This window comes from Bidens hawaiensis, unplaced genomic scaffold, assembly GCF_021521415.1.
Source record: "Bidens hawaiensis isolate Kalapana, Puna unplaced genomic scaffold, B.hawaiensis_p1.1 tig00039279_1, whole genome shotgun sequence".
Classification (NCBI taxonomy): Eukaryota; Viridiplantae; Streptophyta; class Magnoliopsida; order Asterales; family Asteraceae; genus Bidens; species Bidens hawaiensis.
The window spans coordinates 30284-50348 of NW_027496917.1; the positions used below are offsets into that span (position 1 = coordinate 30284).

At 34.0% G+C, this 20065-nt stretch overlaps 1 protein-coding gene across 1 annotated transcript; it reads left to right on the forward strand.

Moving 5' to 3' along the window:
- Positions 1 to 17805: 17805 nt before the first annotated feature.
- Positions 17806 to 19528, forward strand: LOC143591131 (protein DMP9-like). Its single transcript, XM_077071432.1, has 2 exons — positions 17806 to 18206; positions 19264 to 19528. Exons 1-2 carry the CDS (start codon positions 17806 to 17808, stop codon positions 19487 to 19489), a joined length of 627 nt encoding a protein of 208 aa, XP_076927547.1. The 3' UTR covers positions 19490 to 19528.
- Positions 19529 to 20065: the final 537 nt, after the last annotated feature.

Consider the following 20065-nt stretch of genomic DNA (forward strand, 5'->3'; position numbering starts at 1 on the left):
CGGAATCGCGTCTCCGACAACCACAATGACAATCCAAAAAGCAATTCGGTAACGGATGGAGATGAAAGGTTTGGAATAAAGAATGAGATTGAGATTGAGATGAAGATGAAGATGAAGATGAAGATGAAGATGAAGATGAAGATGAACTTACCAATGGTGCCATTGAGATAACAAGGAGTCAAGGATGAATGACTGACGGCTGAATGGGACTTTAGGGTTACACCAATATATCTTTTTATGTCTTTTACTTTATAAACTAAGTTACAATTTTCATCCTTCATGTTAAAAGCTTTTATCAAATTTCATCCAAAACTTTTCATGCATCCTTCATCTTATGAAATTTAATGGAAAATTTTTATATATATATAATATTATTTATGGCGTCATCCGGGTCAAATACCGGTCCGACTTTTGACCCGGCAAGAAGTCCGGGTCGACGTCCGGCCCGGGTCTGAAAACATTGAATTTAAGACATGTAAGGTCAACTGCACAAATTAGCAATGTTTTAGTAAGTAGAGATGGCAAATAAACCGTTTAACCGAACTGACTCTCGAAAACTGAAACGAGAGGTTCGGAACCGGTTTGTAATTTTTTTCACCAAAACTGGTTCCAAACTGGTTAACCGAACCGAAACCGAGCAAAAATCGGTCAAAACCTGAACCAAAACCGATTGTAGCATTGTAATAAACTGGTTTCAACCCGAAACGAAACCGATCATAAACTGGTTTCGACGTTTGTTGACCAAACCGAACCAGTTTAACCCAAACCGGTTTTGAGTTTAACCGGTTTGTGCACCTATATTCATGACCCGGATCGAATAGTAAACCGGAGGGGTAACCGGTTTACCAGGTCAACCGGTCCGACCGGCCAAACAACTTTTATCTAAAAATGGTGGTTATGGCTAAAAAAAATATTTTTCAAAAAAAAATATTTTTTTATAGTAAAACCAGTTCAACCGGTCTAACATGTTCGGACAGGCCGGTTCTCTAGAACGGAGCGAACTGCATAGAACTGCACCGGTCAATATACCGATTCCCCGGTCGAACCGGTTCGGTCCTGGCTCAACAACATTGCAAATTAGTATAAAAGGTTTTGTTCGGGTTAGGTACGGGTTCAGGGTAAGACATAAGTGTTACAAAACAAACCAATATAATAACATAAAACATGTAAAGCGTTGGCAGAATTTTAGAGCAACCAAGGACCTCTTAGACCCTTCGCTATGGGGCGCTCAAGAGGGCGGCCTTGGTCGCCGTAGGTGGGGGCATGGATGGAAGTGATTTATCTCTCTCTTTTTCTCTTCCTCTCATACACACATACATATATATTTATATATATAATGGGGCGTTCAAGAGGATTTAAACATAACGGGGTGTTACGTAGAATGGCTTCTAAGCCCCCTGTGCCTACATAACACTATAAAGGAGCTTCAATACCCCCACCATAAAAAACAGTCTTATGAATATATATATCATGTGTCTTAAGTTGTTGACTAACTCCAACAACAGCGGATGACACCAAGATAATATAAAAAGGAAAAGACTACAATTAACTAATATTGTTACGTCATAATAGTTTTTCCATGTGTGAGTCTGGTATAATGGAAATAACTACTATATCACATTGCTCAAAAATCATGCATACAACCATTTATTTAGATTTTAACTTTCTTTTCATGCATATCTTTTAAAAAAATATAATTTATGGGCTATTTTTTGTGAGCTCTCGGATTTTTTGGGATTCCAATTGACGAACTGGTTTTAAGGCAACGAATATACTCTTTTAAGGGTACCATTTTCTTTTTAAGAATGACCAACTAAGTCAATTCACCATTTGATATATGTAACCCAAAAAAATTAGGTATTGCATGCGTTTGCAAAATGTCTAATAAACCCCCCAAATTTACAAATAATAATAATAATAATAATAACAACAACAACTTGTAGGAAGTATGACTTGGAAAACTGCCACCTATCAAAATTAATTGCAACGGCTAAAGCCTTATATATCCGTCACTAATCTACCTTAAATGCTTTTAAATGATAAACCGAAATTCATGATCATTGTCAATGCAACAAACATAAACCACATATTATTTAGCCTTCCTACATTCCTAGATTGGTTACAAATTTAGACAACATACAACATAAGTAAATCTCAAAATAAAACAAGCCACTTTTTTAGAAAGAACATGTCTCCATGAGCTTAACAAATTCATCAAAATCAATGACTCCATCTCCATTAATATCAAAACCTTTGATCATATTCCTACATTCCTCCAACTTTGCCACTTCTGTTAGTCCAAGATTGCATAACGTTCTTTGCAACTCAAACTCATCAATGTACCCATCTGAGTTCACATCAAACACACCAAACGCTACCTTAACTTCACCCAAACTAGGCTCCTCGTCATCAAACACAGATAAAATGTCGATACTGTCATCAAGACCACAACGCGGCTGGATCCCTAGTTGACCCATGACCATGTTTATCTCCTCAACGGTCACAAACTCTTCATTGACGGTTTCTTTTAGGGTATGTGGTGTGGGAGTGGTTCTTAACTTGTTCCATGTAACTGAAAAGAGGGTCAATACCGAGTGAGCCAAAACTTGAAGGGATTGCAACAAAACTTCACAAGTGTTAAGTTTACATAATGCAATTTTAAAGGCTAAAAGCGTAGAAAATGAACTTTTATTCGCGGGTGTCACCTCCATCTTAAGATGTTTCAACACGAATAAGAACTCGGATAATTATTTGACGTGGGATGTGGAATATGGATTGTATGATTTATTGGGATATATATATTGTGAGCATATGCTACATATCACATCATTTTTTTTTTTTTTGTTGTTACAACTTGCAACAAAATTTCTTTGAAATTTTGGTTGGAAAAAAAGGACAACAGCTACATCAATCTTTTAAAGTGGTGTCTCAAGACTTAAAACAAAAGGAACAACGCATAGAATTAAAGGGTATTGCCACAACTTGACATGTAAGTCAACTACAAGTTCGCTTGTATTTTCTATGAAATTGAGTCGATAAAATAACACCACACCACACGCCAATCTTAACTTGTGATATTGGTTTAGCACTTTAAATGTATATACAGTTTTCTTTCTTTCTTTTTTTAAAAAAAATATTGGAAAGATAGTGATGGGAGAAGAAGATAAAAATTGAGAATTCAGCTCATATGCTACCCTCTTTGATAAATATAAGTTTGTCAAGTTTTCTAACTTACATATCTTTACCTCATTGATTAGAAAAACTTGTAGCATAAAATTCATAAATCATATTATCTTTATTTTTATTTTCTTTAAAGTGAGTATAATATTATTTATATTCTTTTTTCATAAATGTAGCGTGATTTGCTAGTTTGTTTGCGCTTCGTGGCGTTTCTTTTTATCTATATTGGTTTGGTTTCGTTACATACTGACGTGATTTAGGACGAAAACTTGATTTTAGATGAAATTTATACCGAAGCATAGAAAATTTTGAGCTGAAATCTACAAAGCATTATATTTTAAAGCTTTAAGAAAAATACCGGAAAAAAAATAATGAAGCAATGTGAATGTGACATGTTACTTGCTATGATTAGACAAAAAAGGTAATTAAAAATTATGATGTGGGTGTGACATATGGTGTAATCTAATTGGGTAGAAAAGTTAATCATCCCATGCGTGTTTTATGTGGTCCTTTCGGTGTTCATGTAGACTGGTCTAGAGAAAAAAGCTACAGAGAGAAGACGTGGAGATCCACCCATTATTGGTGGTCCCCTGCCATGCCTATGGTGAAGACATTGTCGTTTTTCCGATCTATGTTGTTTTTTTTTTTTTGAATGTTTAAACTTGCCTCATATTATTTACAATAAACCACCATTTCCGATCTATGTTGTTTCTTGATTCACCCTAACCCTCTGTTCGATTTTATATATTAGTGAGGAATGGCTGTTTCAATTATTTTCAAGGCGACCCATTTTTTCTATTTTGAATCGGTGATGGTGAAAATCCTAAGATTTTTGAGATTCGATGGTTGTTATATATTTTGTCTTTGTTGTTGGGTTAATGATGATAGGCTTATGCTCATTTGAGACATTTTTGATAATGTAATTTGTTGCTTGTTAGTTTAATCATAAGGGCTTGAAGGTTTGTTAGGATCTAGACTCAACGTCGGGAGGTTGTGATGAATGATGATTATAAAAAATCCTTGATTTTCCTTTTCTTTTTTTTTTGGCAAGGCAGCCCCAATGGTTGCGACCACAATGAGTTATCAATTCTAGCCCTTAAATGCTCGTTTTTCGTTTATGTTCCTAGTCATTCGGTTAGGTGTTCACATTGAACTGATGATAAATTCATACACACGGCACAATGTGATAGGACATCTACTAATTCTTTGAATACCATATTTTGCTAGTGTCTCCAATAAAAAGTGTAAGTTGTCATGTAGAAAAGCGTAAAAGGGATATACAGTTAATATATTTTACAAAGAAAATATTTTATTAGTTTAGTAATATAAGAATATACAACCCGGTTAGCACCAAAGTTAAATATTTTTGTAAAAACGATTTTTCTACTGGAACTCGTCTAACCACTAAACTATCACTCGTAAGAACTACCAATCTAACATTTCGATCCAATCCGGTTTGAACAACATTAGACTGGCCACTATGGGCTTCAAAGGGGTGATTTGGGGGAGAGAACACCGGTGAGGGGTGACAAGGAGGGGTGATTTCAGTGGGGCTACATCACGATGAAGGGCGAAAAAGGGGAGTTGTTGGGCCTGCGTCTCTCTCTCACACACACACACACATACATATATACTAGCTGAGTGCCGCGCGATGCAGCGGGGTGCACACTCAAACTCGACATTGAACGAATAGTCATTAAGGGTACATAAGTCACATGATGATAATGCGCACGTAGATCGAAAGACGCGTATCTCGTGCAATGTCAGTTGCGTGTAATCGAAGATTGAACACACGTAACTGGATCGGAATGCACGTTGCCAACATTAAAACATGCTTAACCAGCACTAGGCATCTAATTCATGCCGATTACTGGTGCGGGGCGCTCGATTGAGCGCTTACCAAGATTGGACTATGTGCGTTACGTGGTGATGGACGCACGTTTATCCGCCCTGGTACATGTAAACAACGGCATCTGTGTAACCAATGAAGAAAATCAAGAAGTAAAACTGAAATATACAATAATTTCAAATAAATAATTCTTTAAACGAACTTGTTGTGGCCTCAAACCCGTTCCGACTCGACAACATTCTGACCTGGCCCCTTTCTACTCGAACTTGTACCAACCCGAACCTTATTAACCCTTTTATGTATGGACTCCTTCCGACCCTAATCCAGTTTTACAAATAAACTGGGATCACGACTCAACTTGTTGCCAATTCTAAATGATAATCATGTAACATGTTAATTTTTTTAAAACTAAAAAACTATAGCAATACCATACTCAAATTAAAGAGAATAAAATGCTCATTTTTATGGTATAATTTTTTTTGAAAAAATACTACCGTGTGAAAAAATTATGGCCATTAAAAAGTCGTGGGGTGGTTGGTTTTGAATTAGGAGGTATATGTGCAACTATTTTTTAAATTAACAAAAAGAGAGTGAAGTTGAGGGATCAAAGTTGTAAGTGCATTTGGAAAGAATGAAAATTTACTCAATAGTTGTGAGTAAGTCTTAATTACCTCTATTAACTATACTTTAGATGCAATGTGTGTTGTACATAAAGTAACGAGTTTGGTATATCTTAAAATTTAAGAGATCCCTAACTCGTGCTTTATATATAGTAAAGATAAAGATAAAGATATGTTTATATATAATGAAGTAACAAAGAGGCGATAAAACACAGTGCGGCGTTATGAAGAGAGGACTTGATGTAATATACGAAATCGGAAACAAAAATAAAACATTTAAATATCGATTTATATGTTGAATATTAACAAGTTGATGAATATTAATGACGTCGACTAACCGAATGTGATTGTTTTATTTATTTCACAAGTCTAGGATGGAATAAAATAAATAATAAAATTGAAGGTTTTATATGAAAATTTATGATTTATTTTAAAAGAAAGTTGAAGGACCAATTTTGACATCTTATTAAACTCAATATGAACCCTTCTTATCTACGTATTCGTCCCAAGCTAAATCATTAATTGATTTACCTAATATTAATCCTATTCTAAACAATCATAGCGAATATCGGGTTATGCCAACCGTTTAAATACACCACAAAACCCTAAACTGCGTTTCCGCTTATCGTTTTCATCATCCCCGCTGCATCTTGTTCCTTTTTCGACTCACATCGCCGCCTGTAGCAACTCGTACCGCCACCGCTTTGACAGTCGGATCGGACCGCTGGGTGCCAACACCATCACCGTCACGCCGCATCGCAGTAGTTTACACTGCAGCCTTGTTATTGAGCTCCCACCATCCGTTCTTTCTGCCACCCTACGATACCAACCCCGTCTCGCAACCGTGAAGGTAAACTATCGTTGTTGTCTCGTCCGCTACTCTCATGATGCGTTCAGTTTTGTTTGGCGATCTAGTGTACCTATGATCCTTCGATCATGGTTCTTATAAGGGTTATGGACAACTTGTTCAGTTTTGCTTTGATTGCTAAACCCAGGTATGGTTTCTGTTTTCATTTACTCGTAGTATTAATTAAATTCCATTTTATATTCGGTGTCCGTCACTTTGTAGTGTGGACTTTTCGTTAGCTTCTATTACAGTTTGAGTTCGGCTTATTTGTTAAGTTTTATATTTATTTCTGTAACATGCAATAGGTTATTTATTTTGTACTCATTATTGCATGTCCTGTTAGTAGCATTTTTGTTGCATATTTATATGAAATTAGCTTTTGTACTCTGTCACCCAAGCATGTCTGAAATGCCGTATGGGCGTCAACGGCATGCACTTATCGTGACAGTGCGTAATTAAAGTTCACGGCGTCTCTAGCTTGGCCCCTAGAGGCGTATAGATCGATCTTAGCTCTGAGTTTGCGTTTGTTGTATGGAGATGGAATAATGGGTGTACGCCACGCTCTCCGTCTCATAGGTGCATGGACTAACTAGCTGTGTACCAGTCTGTTCTGTTTAGGCTCATGGGTGTTTCCTTCTCACGTGACTTTTGTGTTCTTGATATGTGTAGTCACGTGCACTCCAAATAAAATGCCATTTAGTGGCACACGTTTTTTTATGACATTTAGCTTTTGTGCCACTATTTTAGGTTTTAATGACACTTTGTGTATGCCACATTTACTTGGCACACACTTGTAGTGGCATTTAGCCTTTGTGTCACTAAATTTAGGTTTTAATAGCACTTTGCATATGACATTATTGCTTGGCATACACTTTTAGTGGCATTTAGTATTTGTGTTACTAAAATTTAGATATTTAATGGCACCTTTTGTATATCATTTTTTCATGGTAACATTTATAGTGGCATTCAGCATTTGTGTCATGTAAATTTAGGTATTTAATGTCACTTTTTGTTTGTCATATTTGCTTGACACATTTTTAAATGCAGTTAGCGTTAATGCCATTGATTCAGGATTGTAATACAAATATTGTTAATCACCAAATTATCATATTGCTTACTTACTTCAAGCCTCATACTTGAAGAACAATATATTAAATATATAAAAACAATATTAACAAAAAAAAAAAAAAACAAACAAACAAACTTGAAAGCATTCGTCAGTATGAAAAAATGAGCTTCTTATCTATCAACTATTGGAACAAATGATCTCCTCCTAATAAACCTTGAAAGCATTCATTTGTGGCTCTAATTTTTAATTTTTTTTCCAAAAAGTATTGAACATAATGTAGCTTTTTACTTTTTAAGCATTCATATGTGGCTCTAATTTTTGTGCAAAAAGTATATAATATTAAGCAATTTAAATGCACTGCTTTGATGTGTATTAAAACAATTAGTTCTATAGATAAATGTTTCATACTAAGTCAAAGATAACATTCATGCGACCAAAACTAGTTCTGCAAACCAAATTTTCTAGCATTCTAAATTAGAAAATAATATCAAATAGTTATGTATAGGCTCAAAGATAACATTCCTTCAGAAAAATGGCATTCCAAACATTTGAGTTCTATGAGCACTCAAGCATTAATCTCAAATTTTTAGCCTCTTCGCTGCCCTAGTGATAAGATGTAGGTCCATACTTTTTGTTGTGTTGTTGGCAACCTATTTTACCAAAAGAGAACACTATATTAGTTCAATTAAATAAAGTCTGCAGCTTTGCTTTTTACACAAAAGAATGATTTTTTTTTTTGCAACTAGCAAGTATTTAGACCAAATGCGAAAAGAAAGAAAGAAGAGTAATGAGAAACATCCGTAAAGTAATTCCCCGACAACCCGTAACACCATTTATGTAACATTCGTTACTTTTCAAACTCGACCCATTTTGAATTTTCGGTTTTGTATATATATATATATATATATACACACACATATACATACATACATACATAGATATTATAACGTTATTAATAAATTTTCGTTGCATATATTTATTCGCCATTGCCTTACGTATATCGAATTCGTTAAACCTGCCCGTTTGGTCGTTTCAATATAGTTTTGTTACTCGTTCATTATTAATATTATATTTCCGACGATTTACGATCATCGTTCATTCTTTTTCTATTATTTTCGATCAATAAACGAAACTCCGGGAAATTACGTTTTAAGCAATTCGCAAAACTAATATATAAAAAGTATATAAGAATTATAACTTTTACTTCATTTCAAATACTTTACAAAGTTAAAGGACTAACTTGTAATTATATAATAATTCTGATTTTAAAAGATCTATGAAACTTGAGGGACTAAAGTGTAAATTAATTTAAAATAATAATAATAATTTAATAAAGCATTCCAGCCTTTTCCCCTTTCCTTCCAACGACTTTCCGGCCGACACCGGAATCCGGCGACCTTAAACACCTTCTCTAGCGCAAATCAATCCAAATAACTCGGTGTAACGGATTTAGAACTTAATAATAAACCCGTAATCGTTGACAATAACGTATAATAACACTTAAATCATCCGTAACGTTTGGCTACAAAACCGCCGGAAATATATAAAATTCCATTAACGATCATTAACTCCAAAACGCTCCAATTAGCACTATAAAAATGACGTAAACTAACAACTAAAGTTGTCCCAATCATCCTTTTCACCTCAAACACCCTTTATATCTCATAATTAAGCTATCAAAGTTCGTCTCCGGCCAACCATGGTTCACCCTCATTCCAGCACCATTCGAGGTAATGATTATATGCTTTTGAATATTTTTTAGCCGTCTATTAAAACCCCCAACTCAATTTAAGTAAACATGGAACCAATGAACTATTTGAAATCTAGGGTTTGTTAATAGAGAAAATGAACAAGCTTATGTGTTAGCACTTTCGTTTTCAAAATAAAGAACACCGTTAACACCAAAATTTCATGAACGTTATTATATTTAAGCTTAACGTTAACCTTGTCGTTAAGATATAATTAAAGTATTAATAAATCATTAACCCGTTAATATAATTTCGTTCAATTTTTTTTAAGCTTTAAATCATTTCCTTAATTCGTTAACATATATTTCGTCAACCGTAGCCCGTTAACTTTAAAATTGGTAACGTATCATTCGTTAACCATAATTCGCTTGTTAGTTAATCTCAAAATCGTAAACTTTAAAACTCGTTATCTTTTAGTTCAATAACTTAGTTAAAATATTAAAATAATTTTAAATCATTAAATTTCCATTAAAAGGTTAAATATAATATTATAATATAAGAAGTCATAAAATGCTAATAAAATATATTAGAATAATGCCTAACTCCGTTAACCAAATATTTATAACCTTTTCAATCCCGATAGTTAGACTTTGCTTTTGTTTTAATATAGTTCGAGAAGTTCAATCGTTTTGGATTTCTTTAAGGCACTTTCGGTTGCTTCGGTTTCATTATTGTGCTGTCAGCTTTTATTGCATGTTTATCTTCGATTCAAGGTGAGTTTCTCACAACCCCCTTTTTGAACGTTTTCATGTTTTGGGGTAGCATATGTATCCTACAAATTCAAAGTTATTTATGATTTCGCTTACAAACTACAATTCACTATATGGACTTGTGTGTTACTTGATTACTTGCTCGAATTTACTTGCACGTGGTAGCCTCGATAAGTATGATCATACGCCCCCCTTTGCACTCAGGTCCATTTGTATCGAGTGGAAAAGGGCCTCATTATCCGAGTACGTTGGTTGTTACAAACGAGAAAGGACCTTACTTGCGCGATTACCCGAGTACGTTGGTTGATACCAACTGGAAAGGACTTTACTTGCTCGTTTATCACTTGTCCATGAATTGTATGAATTTTATGTACGTATATAAAACTGTGGGAACTTACCAGCTATGTTCATAGCTGACTTTATTTTATACATATGTTACAGGTGTAAAGATACGAGGATGAAAGTTAGAAGACACATAGCATGCCTATAGGATATTCAAAGAACAACTTATCATTTATTTATTTATTGTTTCAACTTGTATTATTTGATAAACTTGTGTTACATAATGATTTAAATGAAATAATGTTATTATGGTCACCTAATAGTGTCACGTGTGTTTGAGCAATCTATACGTCACACTCAGGCGTTTCCGCTTTAGCCAGGGTGTTACAATTTAGGCTAATAGAACAACCGTTAAACTTCAAATCCTCTTCGAAATCAACATGCGAAGATGAAAAATAACTTAAATTTTACACATAATTGATATGTTGGACTGAAAAAAAGTGCAGGTAACAAATTGCCTCCAAACTGGCGATTTGAGTGAATCAGCATGGCAAGAAAATGGCATTGCTTGTGAGTAATGCAAATACTTCGAAATTTTGCATTGTTTATACCTAAACTTAAAAGCATGCTTCATAAAGAATAGTCTCTAAGCTAATCACAATCACAATCACATTCTAATCACTAAATGCTGGTGAAATCCAAATTCCAACATAACTTCTATGCCATCACGTTAATGTAAAAAATTATTCGAGTGAACAAAATTGAAAACAGAGAGCTGATTCAAGTTTGAATTTAATAAAAAGCAGGTGAATGAAGTGAACAAAGAAAATTTGAGATGGCAAAACAACCCAGCTAATAGGACAAGGTAATGTGCATATAAGGTTTGGGATAAAACAGGTCATCTAAAAAAATGGTCATTTTGGTTTGAGTCAACACGTTCTGACCATAATATATACGGGTCAAGACAGGCTGTTTAGAAATGATTAGGAAGAAAAATCTATAGTATTTTTATGTGACAATGCGAACTCCCAAAAGATATATTCATCTGGATTCAAAATGTTCTTTCAAGCCCCTCAAATTATGAAGGTCTTAACTGTTTATCTCAATTTCAAAGAAGCAACTGCTCCATGCCACTGTGTCGTTTACTAACTATTCTAAAAATAATATATACATATATTAACAAACTTGTCTTACTTCGCACTAGAAACAAATAATGTGACATATAACAATTAATAGTATTTCTACTTCTGGGTCATACGTTTGTTAAGCGAGACGATATATAGGTTGATACAGTTAGATCTCATTTAGAGGGTAGAGGAGATTAAGATACAATTAATATAAATTTAAATTATAATTGTTTGGAGTTAATTTAAATTTGTTTTTTATTTGTTTCGAGTAGGGATAAGCTCAGGACAGTACCGGTTGTGATCCCGAAATTTGAAAACATTTGGTACCAGTATTGGTACCGAAATGTTCGGTTTGGTATCGGTACGATATTGATATCGATTTAGTACAGTTATCGGTTCGGTATCGGAATTTCATGTAAAATTCGGTAAATATCAGTACCGATATCGTTGTTACCAGTACCAATCGGTACCACTACCGAATTTGCTCATCCCTAGTTTGGAGTCATCCGATTAGGTAAATCTATTGGATTGTTTATTTAAATTAGTTTTCCTAGTTTTAGTTGAAGTAAATTGACAAGGTTTCTAAACCCAAGAAGTCTTTGTTCAATTTAGTCCAACACTTAGTTTATCAAGCAAATAACCATTCTATTTGATACTGATTGCAGAACAAAAATTAATCAATATGTTTCTTTCTTGTTCGTACATAAGGAACAGAGTCAAGAATAAGTAATATTGGTTTGTTGTCATGCAAATTCGAGATCAGTTCTTGATAGCATTGGCTCCACTTGTTTTGGTTTCACAGTATGCGTGATCTTCTCTAGGTAAATAAATAATTAAAAAAATTCCTACATCACGTCTACAGTGTATAAGACGGAAAATTTAATCCATTACCGCTTTAAGGATGCAAATGAGATTCTTCCTCATCAGTCCTTCTCGCGAAATCAATAAGTTGTTCCCAACGATAGATAGAATAAAATGTGACTTGTTACTTCCAGATGCTTACTTGATTAGTGCTCCCATCTGTTTTTCAAGAATATATACCATAATCACTAAAGAAAATGGGGGCCTAATTATGTAGAATTAAAAGTTGGCTTTACCTGGTTGTTCATTAGAGCAACTGTGAGTTTTGGGGAAGAGATAAGATTTTGGGTTATAAATTAGCGGGAACAATAATTAGGAGGGAACTTTTTAAGGGGAAATATCAATGAGTCAAAATTGATAAATTCAGGGAGGAAATCTATTTACATGTGAGGAAATGTTGTAAACTTTAATAAATAAACTTATTTTATATAGAGAAATTAATATAAAAGTTGATTTACTTTATGGTATTTAAAACATACTACATGTATAACTTTATAAAATTTAAACTTATATATATATATATATATATATATATTTGTATTTTTAATATTGTAATTATATAAATTAAAAATGTTATATGCATAATAATGGGAAAAAAATGTTAATAGAAATGATACGTGTAGAGGCACCAAAATCAATATATGATTTATAACGTTTTACGCGACTAATTGTTTTTTTTTTATCATTAGTTTGTACATTTAGCTAATTTACTCCAAACTCTACTCCATATACCACAATATAACTTGAACCCTCAACCTCTGGAGGAGGGAGCTTTAATTAACATAGAAAGATATTATTAGGCTAAATATCCTTTGGTCTAGATCGACTAAATAATCAGTCAAATATACATAAGCCTATGTTTGATAGTAATTATTATGTTTAGCCACCACTCACTATGGCAGACTAATATTTGACTTAAAGCTGACTGTGTTTGACCATGAACCACTGTAGGATTTATCAAGTTTAACCTGCACTTACCACACTCTTATAGTCTGTCATAAATGGGTGGGTGGGTGGGTGACTATAGATTGTGTTAGTGATTTACGAAGGATAACCTAGTTTACAATGTTTGGCATAATATGATATAATATGCAATGGGCATAACAATGGGTCACCATGGGATGTAATGCATCATTGTAAGTGATAACGGTCCATTATAAGCCTTAATAAGCCATTTACACCCAAATTTAGAACGAATCCATGTATTTGACCACAATCACTACTATCTGATATACAACTAAAAGTGACCATGATCATTGACATTTACAATCATTTGACTAACATTCAGTGTTAATTACTCTTCTAACTGACCATGAGCGACATTTAATAACCCAAACGAAATGAAAGTCCGATTAGTCACCTCAAACCCACTTTATACATATTCAACGATTGAATTGGGCCTTTCAATCAATTGCACTGAGAAACGGGGCAAAAATAGCATCAACCATTAACTGGTTTGTGTTACCAAGTTTTGGGCGGCAAAAGTCGATTTCAGCATTGGATCAGTGTAGCTATTAATCTAGTTGTTTAGATTAATGAATTATATAAGTCGTGTTTAGGTTATATAATTTAACCCGGCAACCTATAACCTATCAACCTCCAACCCGTTAATCCGCCAACCCATAACCCGTCCGCCAACACTCCTACTCGACACGGTTGACACCTAAATGGTCTTAAAAGGAGAATTAATGGCCCAGATTTTATTGTTAAATAAATATATGTTTCCCGATTAGTTAGTTAATTATAAAAGATAGTATTTTATATCGTTTATTTTAATTTTTAATATGATCTAATTAAACTTTTCAACTTATATAATATTCGAAACAAATTAAATAAAGGAATAATGAAAATTTTAAAATGGATTACCAAAATCGCTCAAATTTTAATCCCTCAGGCCCACGTTCTGCGCGGTTTATACTTTATACATCTTCAACCCTAAACCGAAACATCATTGAATTAACCGATGTGTACGGCGTACAAAGGGCATCTACCATCGAACAATAGCTGCCGTTTTGCTTCTACTTTTCTTTTCTATTTGTTCAGTTTTATTCGGTGTTACCAGGTATTAATCGAAACTCATTTGTCAATTCGGTGAACCACAGGAACACCATTCATAGATACGTGCGTATTTTAAGATGCTTACTGCCTATTAATTGCGATTTCGTTTATAATTCCTGCCACTAAAACTATAAAAACTGAAATGAACTAAATTCTAAATTTGTTTCTGATCATAGCATAAACTAGATTCAATTTACCATAGTTTTGTCTTTTAAAACGTAAAATCGTGTAGTTTAAAGCCTATTCAACGATCTCGTTTAGGCAGCTATTGTTTGAGCAAATTCAAGAGAAATAGAAGACAAGAACAGTGTTGTCTAATTATGCTTATGATACGAGCATAGATGCATACCTGTTAATGTTTGTTTTACTAGTTAATGCAATTTATGTTATTTTAATATAATAACATATAATTTAGCAATAGGCGTTAGCAAATGGTACCGGGTACCGATATCGAAACGGGCACCGTCCATACTAATTAAGTACCAACTATATGAGGTTTCGGGATCGGTACTATTCGGTATCAATATTTGTCGAACTTTTGACTGTAGTACTGGCACTGAACATATGCCAGTGGCTGGACTTGTGTTAACTTTGAGCCAAATAATGATATGCTAGACTGTTGGGTGACAATTTAACTAAACACTAACTGAACCACCTAAACATTTAGCTTACACATGCCTTGTAACTTGAATAAAGTCTAAGAATTCATCATTTTATAATCAATATAAGTTATTTAAAAAATAACATAGTAACTATCACAATTAAAGAGTCAGCTAAAGAAAAACCATAGCAAATAGACAATCAATCAACACCATGACTGAAACCATCACTTGTGAAAACCTTGAACAACCATGAGAATGCTTGTATTTAGCTAAAGCATGGCTTTCTTTTTTGTATAATATTACATATCACTTTTTTTCAGGTTTCACTAAAGAGGGGAATGAATACCTTTTGATGATTACCAGAGTTTCTAAAACAGCTTGACTTTGTAATTTGTAGATGTGGATAGGTAAGTGGTTTATTTTTAGATGTTACTACTCTAGATGATTTATTTGGGCGGGGTCTAGAGAAAATATCAGTTATGAGCATTTTTTTTAAGAACGTTATGCAAAAGATTCTTTTTTATATGTATTGTACATGATGGAACTAGTAGAACTAGTTTTGGTCAGACCTGGCAAAATGGCTGGGTTGGGTAGCGAGTCAGAACGAGTTTATGTCAAAATGTGTTTGGGATAGAACGGGCTGGTTTAAAAACATGTTTATTTTGGTTCTGGTTAGAACAGGGTAGGTAACCGGGTCAATTTTTAAAATTCAAATGACCAAATCATGAAAAATATCATCGGAAATTGTTAAAAAATTATCTGGATTTTGAAAATGCTATTAAACGAATAAAAAAATAATTGTTTTAGTCTAGTGATACCAAGGTAGAATTCTACAAACAACCCGATTTTAGAGATTCTATAAAAACAAATTAAATAAATGGAGTTTTCTTGTTTTAGCATAAGAATCCAAGGTATATTATGCACAAGCTACATTTCCACTAGTGTTGAGATATATAAAAAAGCCTTGATAAAGAAGTCACTTTCATCAGCGTAGGTTTATCACACAGTAAGTTGCATAGCATGTAGTTTAATTCATGACTTTAAAAATGTTTTCATTGTTGAATATTCAGTTTGCGCAGTAAGATATATAACATTACAGTTACTTAACTTTGTATTGTGTTGATTGGCTCGTCTTTTGCTCCTCTTTTCGATTCGCGTACTTCTTTTATATATCTCGGGGGGGGGGGGGGGGGAGCTAAAGCCAGTTTTCCTATATATGCGATCCCATAGTCGCTTCACAAATGTAAGTGCTCATTATTTTTAAACACCTATCTGTATCTTAATGCATTTGTGCTGAATTTTATCACACCATACTTTATTCAGCTTGCAGTTGCATACCCGGATTGCCATCGAATCTACTTGAATCAGGAGTGCAGAACTGAACATCATCGAGTGCAGGTTCTCAGTTACTCCCAGTTTTTTTTTGCTAGCGCCTTGTGTATGTTTAGGTCATTTGTTTATACATGTTTTTCTTTTGATTCACGAAAAATAAATTTCATAGAAAAAAACAGATGTTTAGTTATTTTAAATCAATACTAATGTTTGTTTATATTCTTGATGATGGCAGGGTAGATGCAATGAGAAGCTTTGAAGCTAAGTTTTTGATAGTGCAATTCTCACCCAAAAGAACATTTGGACTCATTGTGTAAACAATTGAAAATTGGAATGTGTTACTTGTTAAACATTTTGTTTTTTTCTAACATTTGAAATATGTTTATGATTGAACTCAAAATATTATGAATCTTACTTTTACAATTTTATTGAATTTTTATTTTATATTGTAACTATTGTGATGTATGTGCCTTGTACATATATGTAAATAGAAATAGTTTTTAGTGACACAAAAGTTGTTTTTAGATTGTAAAAAAAAGTGCCACTAAAAGCAGTATCAATCTAACTAGTATTTAGTTTTTAAAGGCATAAAAATTATGTCACTAAAGTCTTTTTTATATTGTGGCAAAAAAAATGTGCCACTAAAAGCCCAAAAATATTGTGCGGCACATTGAAAAAGTGACACTAAAAGGCTTTAGCGTCACCGCTTCTAGTGTCACTTATTTTGTGTGCCACACATTCTTTAAGGGGTTTTTAGTGGCACTTTTTTGCTTTTTAGTAGCACTTATTATATGTCACTACATGGCATTTTTTTGTAGTGGTGGTTTGATGTGTGTATATATTCTGATATGTTTCTGTATGCGTTTGATTTTGTTCCGACCAAGTGTCGGAGTATGCGTCTGTTTATGTTTAGTATTTTTGTCAGTAAAAAATTGGTTTCAAGTTTGAATCAAAGTTTTAAACTTACTTTTCCTTCGTCTGTCCTTACCTATACTATTGTTCTTCTGTTGCTGGGCAATTTTTTTGGCTTAGCCGTATTTTCTTTGTTGTGTTTTTTCTATTTGTTTACAGGTAATCCGAGACTCGGGGGAGTTAGTGATGAGAGAGACTAATGAAGTTCAAGATTTTAAAAGTTAATTCTTTTGGTTTAATAATATGACTTAAGTTGCTTTAATTTATTGTAACTTGGATTGTGGCTTTAATTTGATATCTGTAATAGTAACACGTTAGCCTGTTTCGGGTTAGGGTGTTACACTTGAAGTCTCGTTTTTCTAGGGGGCATGAGCATTGCCCCCCTTCAACAGAGGATAGCGTTTGAGAGCAATCAAGTACAAGGACCAAATTAAGCTACATAACAACTAGTGGCCAAAAGTTTGCACAATTTAACAAGGAAATGAGGTAATAAAAATAATAATAATAATAACCGACATTAACCGCTAATACTAAATTCAAATCTACGGTTACATGCCACAACCTTAAAATCACTAAACTCTTTCAACATTCTCCAAAACAACATCAAAATGGAACCAACCGACGATACCGGCATCAGAGTCTACACCCCTTCACCGTCGCAAACCGCCGCCACACCAACCACCCGCCGGAAACTAACCCGAAAAGCCCTATCAAAATCCGTACAAAAAACCCTATCAAAAACCTCACTACTTGTCAACTTTCTTCAAACCGGAACATTGTTAACCTTTGAAATGGTCTTGCCGTCGATATATGGCAAAGGACACTGCACCGCGGTCTCTACACTCATGATCAACTTCCTTTTAGCCATTTGCACGTGTTCATGCTTCTTTTTTCACTTTACGGATAGCTTTCATGGCCCTGATGGGAAGGTTTACTACGGGTTTGTGACGCCGTCCGGGTTGAAAGTGTTTAAACCGAGCGCAACGATTGAGGTGCCCAATGATGATAGGTTTGTTCGTTTTTTTTTTTCCTTTTAATATGGTATTTTAGTTTTTTTGGGTCGGTTATTTAGGTTATTTGGTTTTGGGTTTATTGGGGTCAGGTTAATTGGTATTCGGGTAAAAATGTAATGTTCACGACCAAAAAATTCATATATGTTTATATATAAACAACAAAAACAAAACATAAGGGAGGAAAGCTAGACATTTTTTTAAAATCTTTTATACGTAGATTAACGTTTTCTAACCTAATTATCAGGGCCGGCCTGTGGGCTAGCAAACCAAGTAAGAGCTATAGGTCCATACTTAATTAAGGCGTTAATTTTTTTTAAAAAAAAATAACCTTTTATAAACTAGAAATTATTTCCTAGTATGGTGTTAAACTTGGTTATTGCTAAGACGTAGGTCATGAGTTTGAGACTTGTAATTAGCATTTTCTTATTCCCAATTGTTATGAAAAGGGACACAAAATCTCATTCTGATTCAGGCCTCTAAATTGTTGAACCGGCCCTTCCAAATACTACCTTCCGGTGTTGGGTTCCATATTAATCGAGTTCGGGTTCTAATAAAAGCGACACCCCTATGTTAGCTCATCAGGCTAATTCGCGAACTCGTGATATGGGTCGAGATATTGGGGCCGGTTTCAAGTATTGGGTCCATGTTTAAATGTTCAATTAGGATAAATATCTAATTAGTTAGATAGAGAAGGAAGTCTTTAAAAAAAAAGTTTCTTTATGTAATTAGTTCGTTGATAAAGGCAAAGCCTTTAAAAACACCAAAGAGCTATTCAAGTCTCGTAGATAACATAAATTTGTTGGTAAAAAAAATAATAAAAGAAGGAAAACTATTTAGTATCGGGTTAGGAGTTTGATTTGGTTTCTAACTGTAACAAAGGCTCAATATAACATTATAAACGGATCGAAATTATTGAGATTATGATTAGGCTTACGAGAGTTTGATTTGGTTTTGAGTTATTTCCTAGATTAATAAAACTGGAGAGTTCATTCCAAAATTGTGTGTTTCAATTCTCGTTTACAAATTTTTTATTATCAATTCACCTTCTTGAAGGTATAAAGTTGGAATAACGGATTTCATACACGCGTTGATGTCGTCCATGGTTTTTATGGCGATTGCGTTTTCTGATCACCGAATTACGGATTGTTTGTTTCCCGGGCATGGGAAGGAGATGGATGAAGTGATGCAAAGTTTCCCGTTGATGGTTGGGACTGTGTGTAGTGGTTTGTTTCTTATGTTTCCTAATACTAGGTATGGGATTGGGTGTTTGTCGGCTTGATGATTGTTGTTTTGTTTTTTGGTTGTGAATGTTTTATATTTTTGTATCTTTGACATGGTTTGTCGTTCACAATTCGGTTTTTAGGGTACGATATTATCTGTAAATAGAATGTTGGTGTCGCAAAGCCCTTATTGGGCCAAGTGGCGGCACCTCATTCGCCGATCTTTTTTATTCTTAATTTCAACAACATAATGAATGTAACACTAACCGACCAAAGCCTTTAAAAACACCAAAGAGCTATTCAAGTCTCGTAGATAACATAAATTTGTTAGTAAAAAAATAATAAAAGAAGGAAAACTATTTAGTATCGGGTTAGGAGTTTGATTTGGTTTCTAACTGTAACAAAGGCTCATAAACGGATCGAAATTGTCGAGATTATGATTAGGCTTACGAGAGTTTGATTTGGTTTTGAGTTATTTCCTAGATTAATAAAACTGGAGAGTTCATTCCAAAATTGTGTGTTTCAATTCTCGTTTACAAATTTTTTATTATCAATTCACCTTCTTGAAGGTATAAAGTTGGAATAACGGATTTCATACACGCGTTGATGTCGTCCATGGTTTTTATGGCGATTGC

What these genes read in the sequence shown, in the direction of transcription:
- LOC143591131 (XM_077071432.1), top strand. Translation starts at nt 17,806, where the DNA reads ATGGAACCAACCGACGATACCGGCATCAGAGTCTACACCCCTTCACCG. An exon ending in GAGGTGCCCAATGATGATAG is followed by an intron (nt 18,207 to 19,263) that starts GTTTGTTCGTTT and finishes ACCTTCTTGAAG; the next exon opens with GTATAAAGTTGGAATAACGG.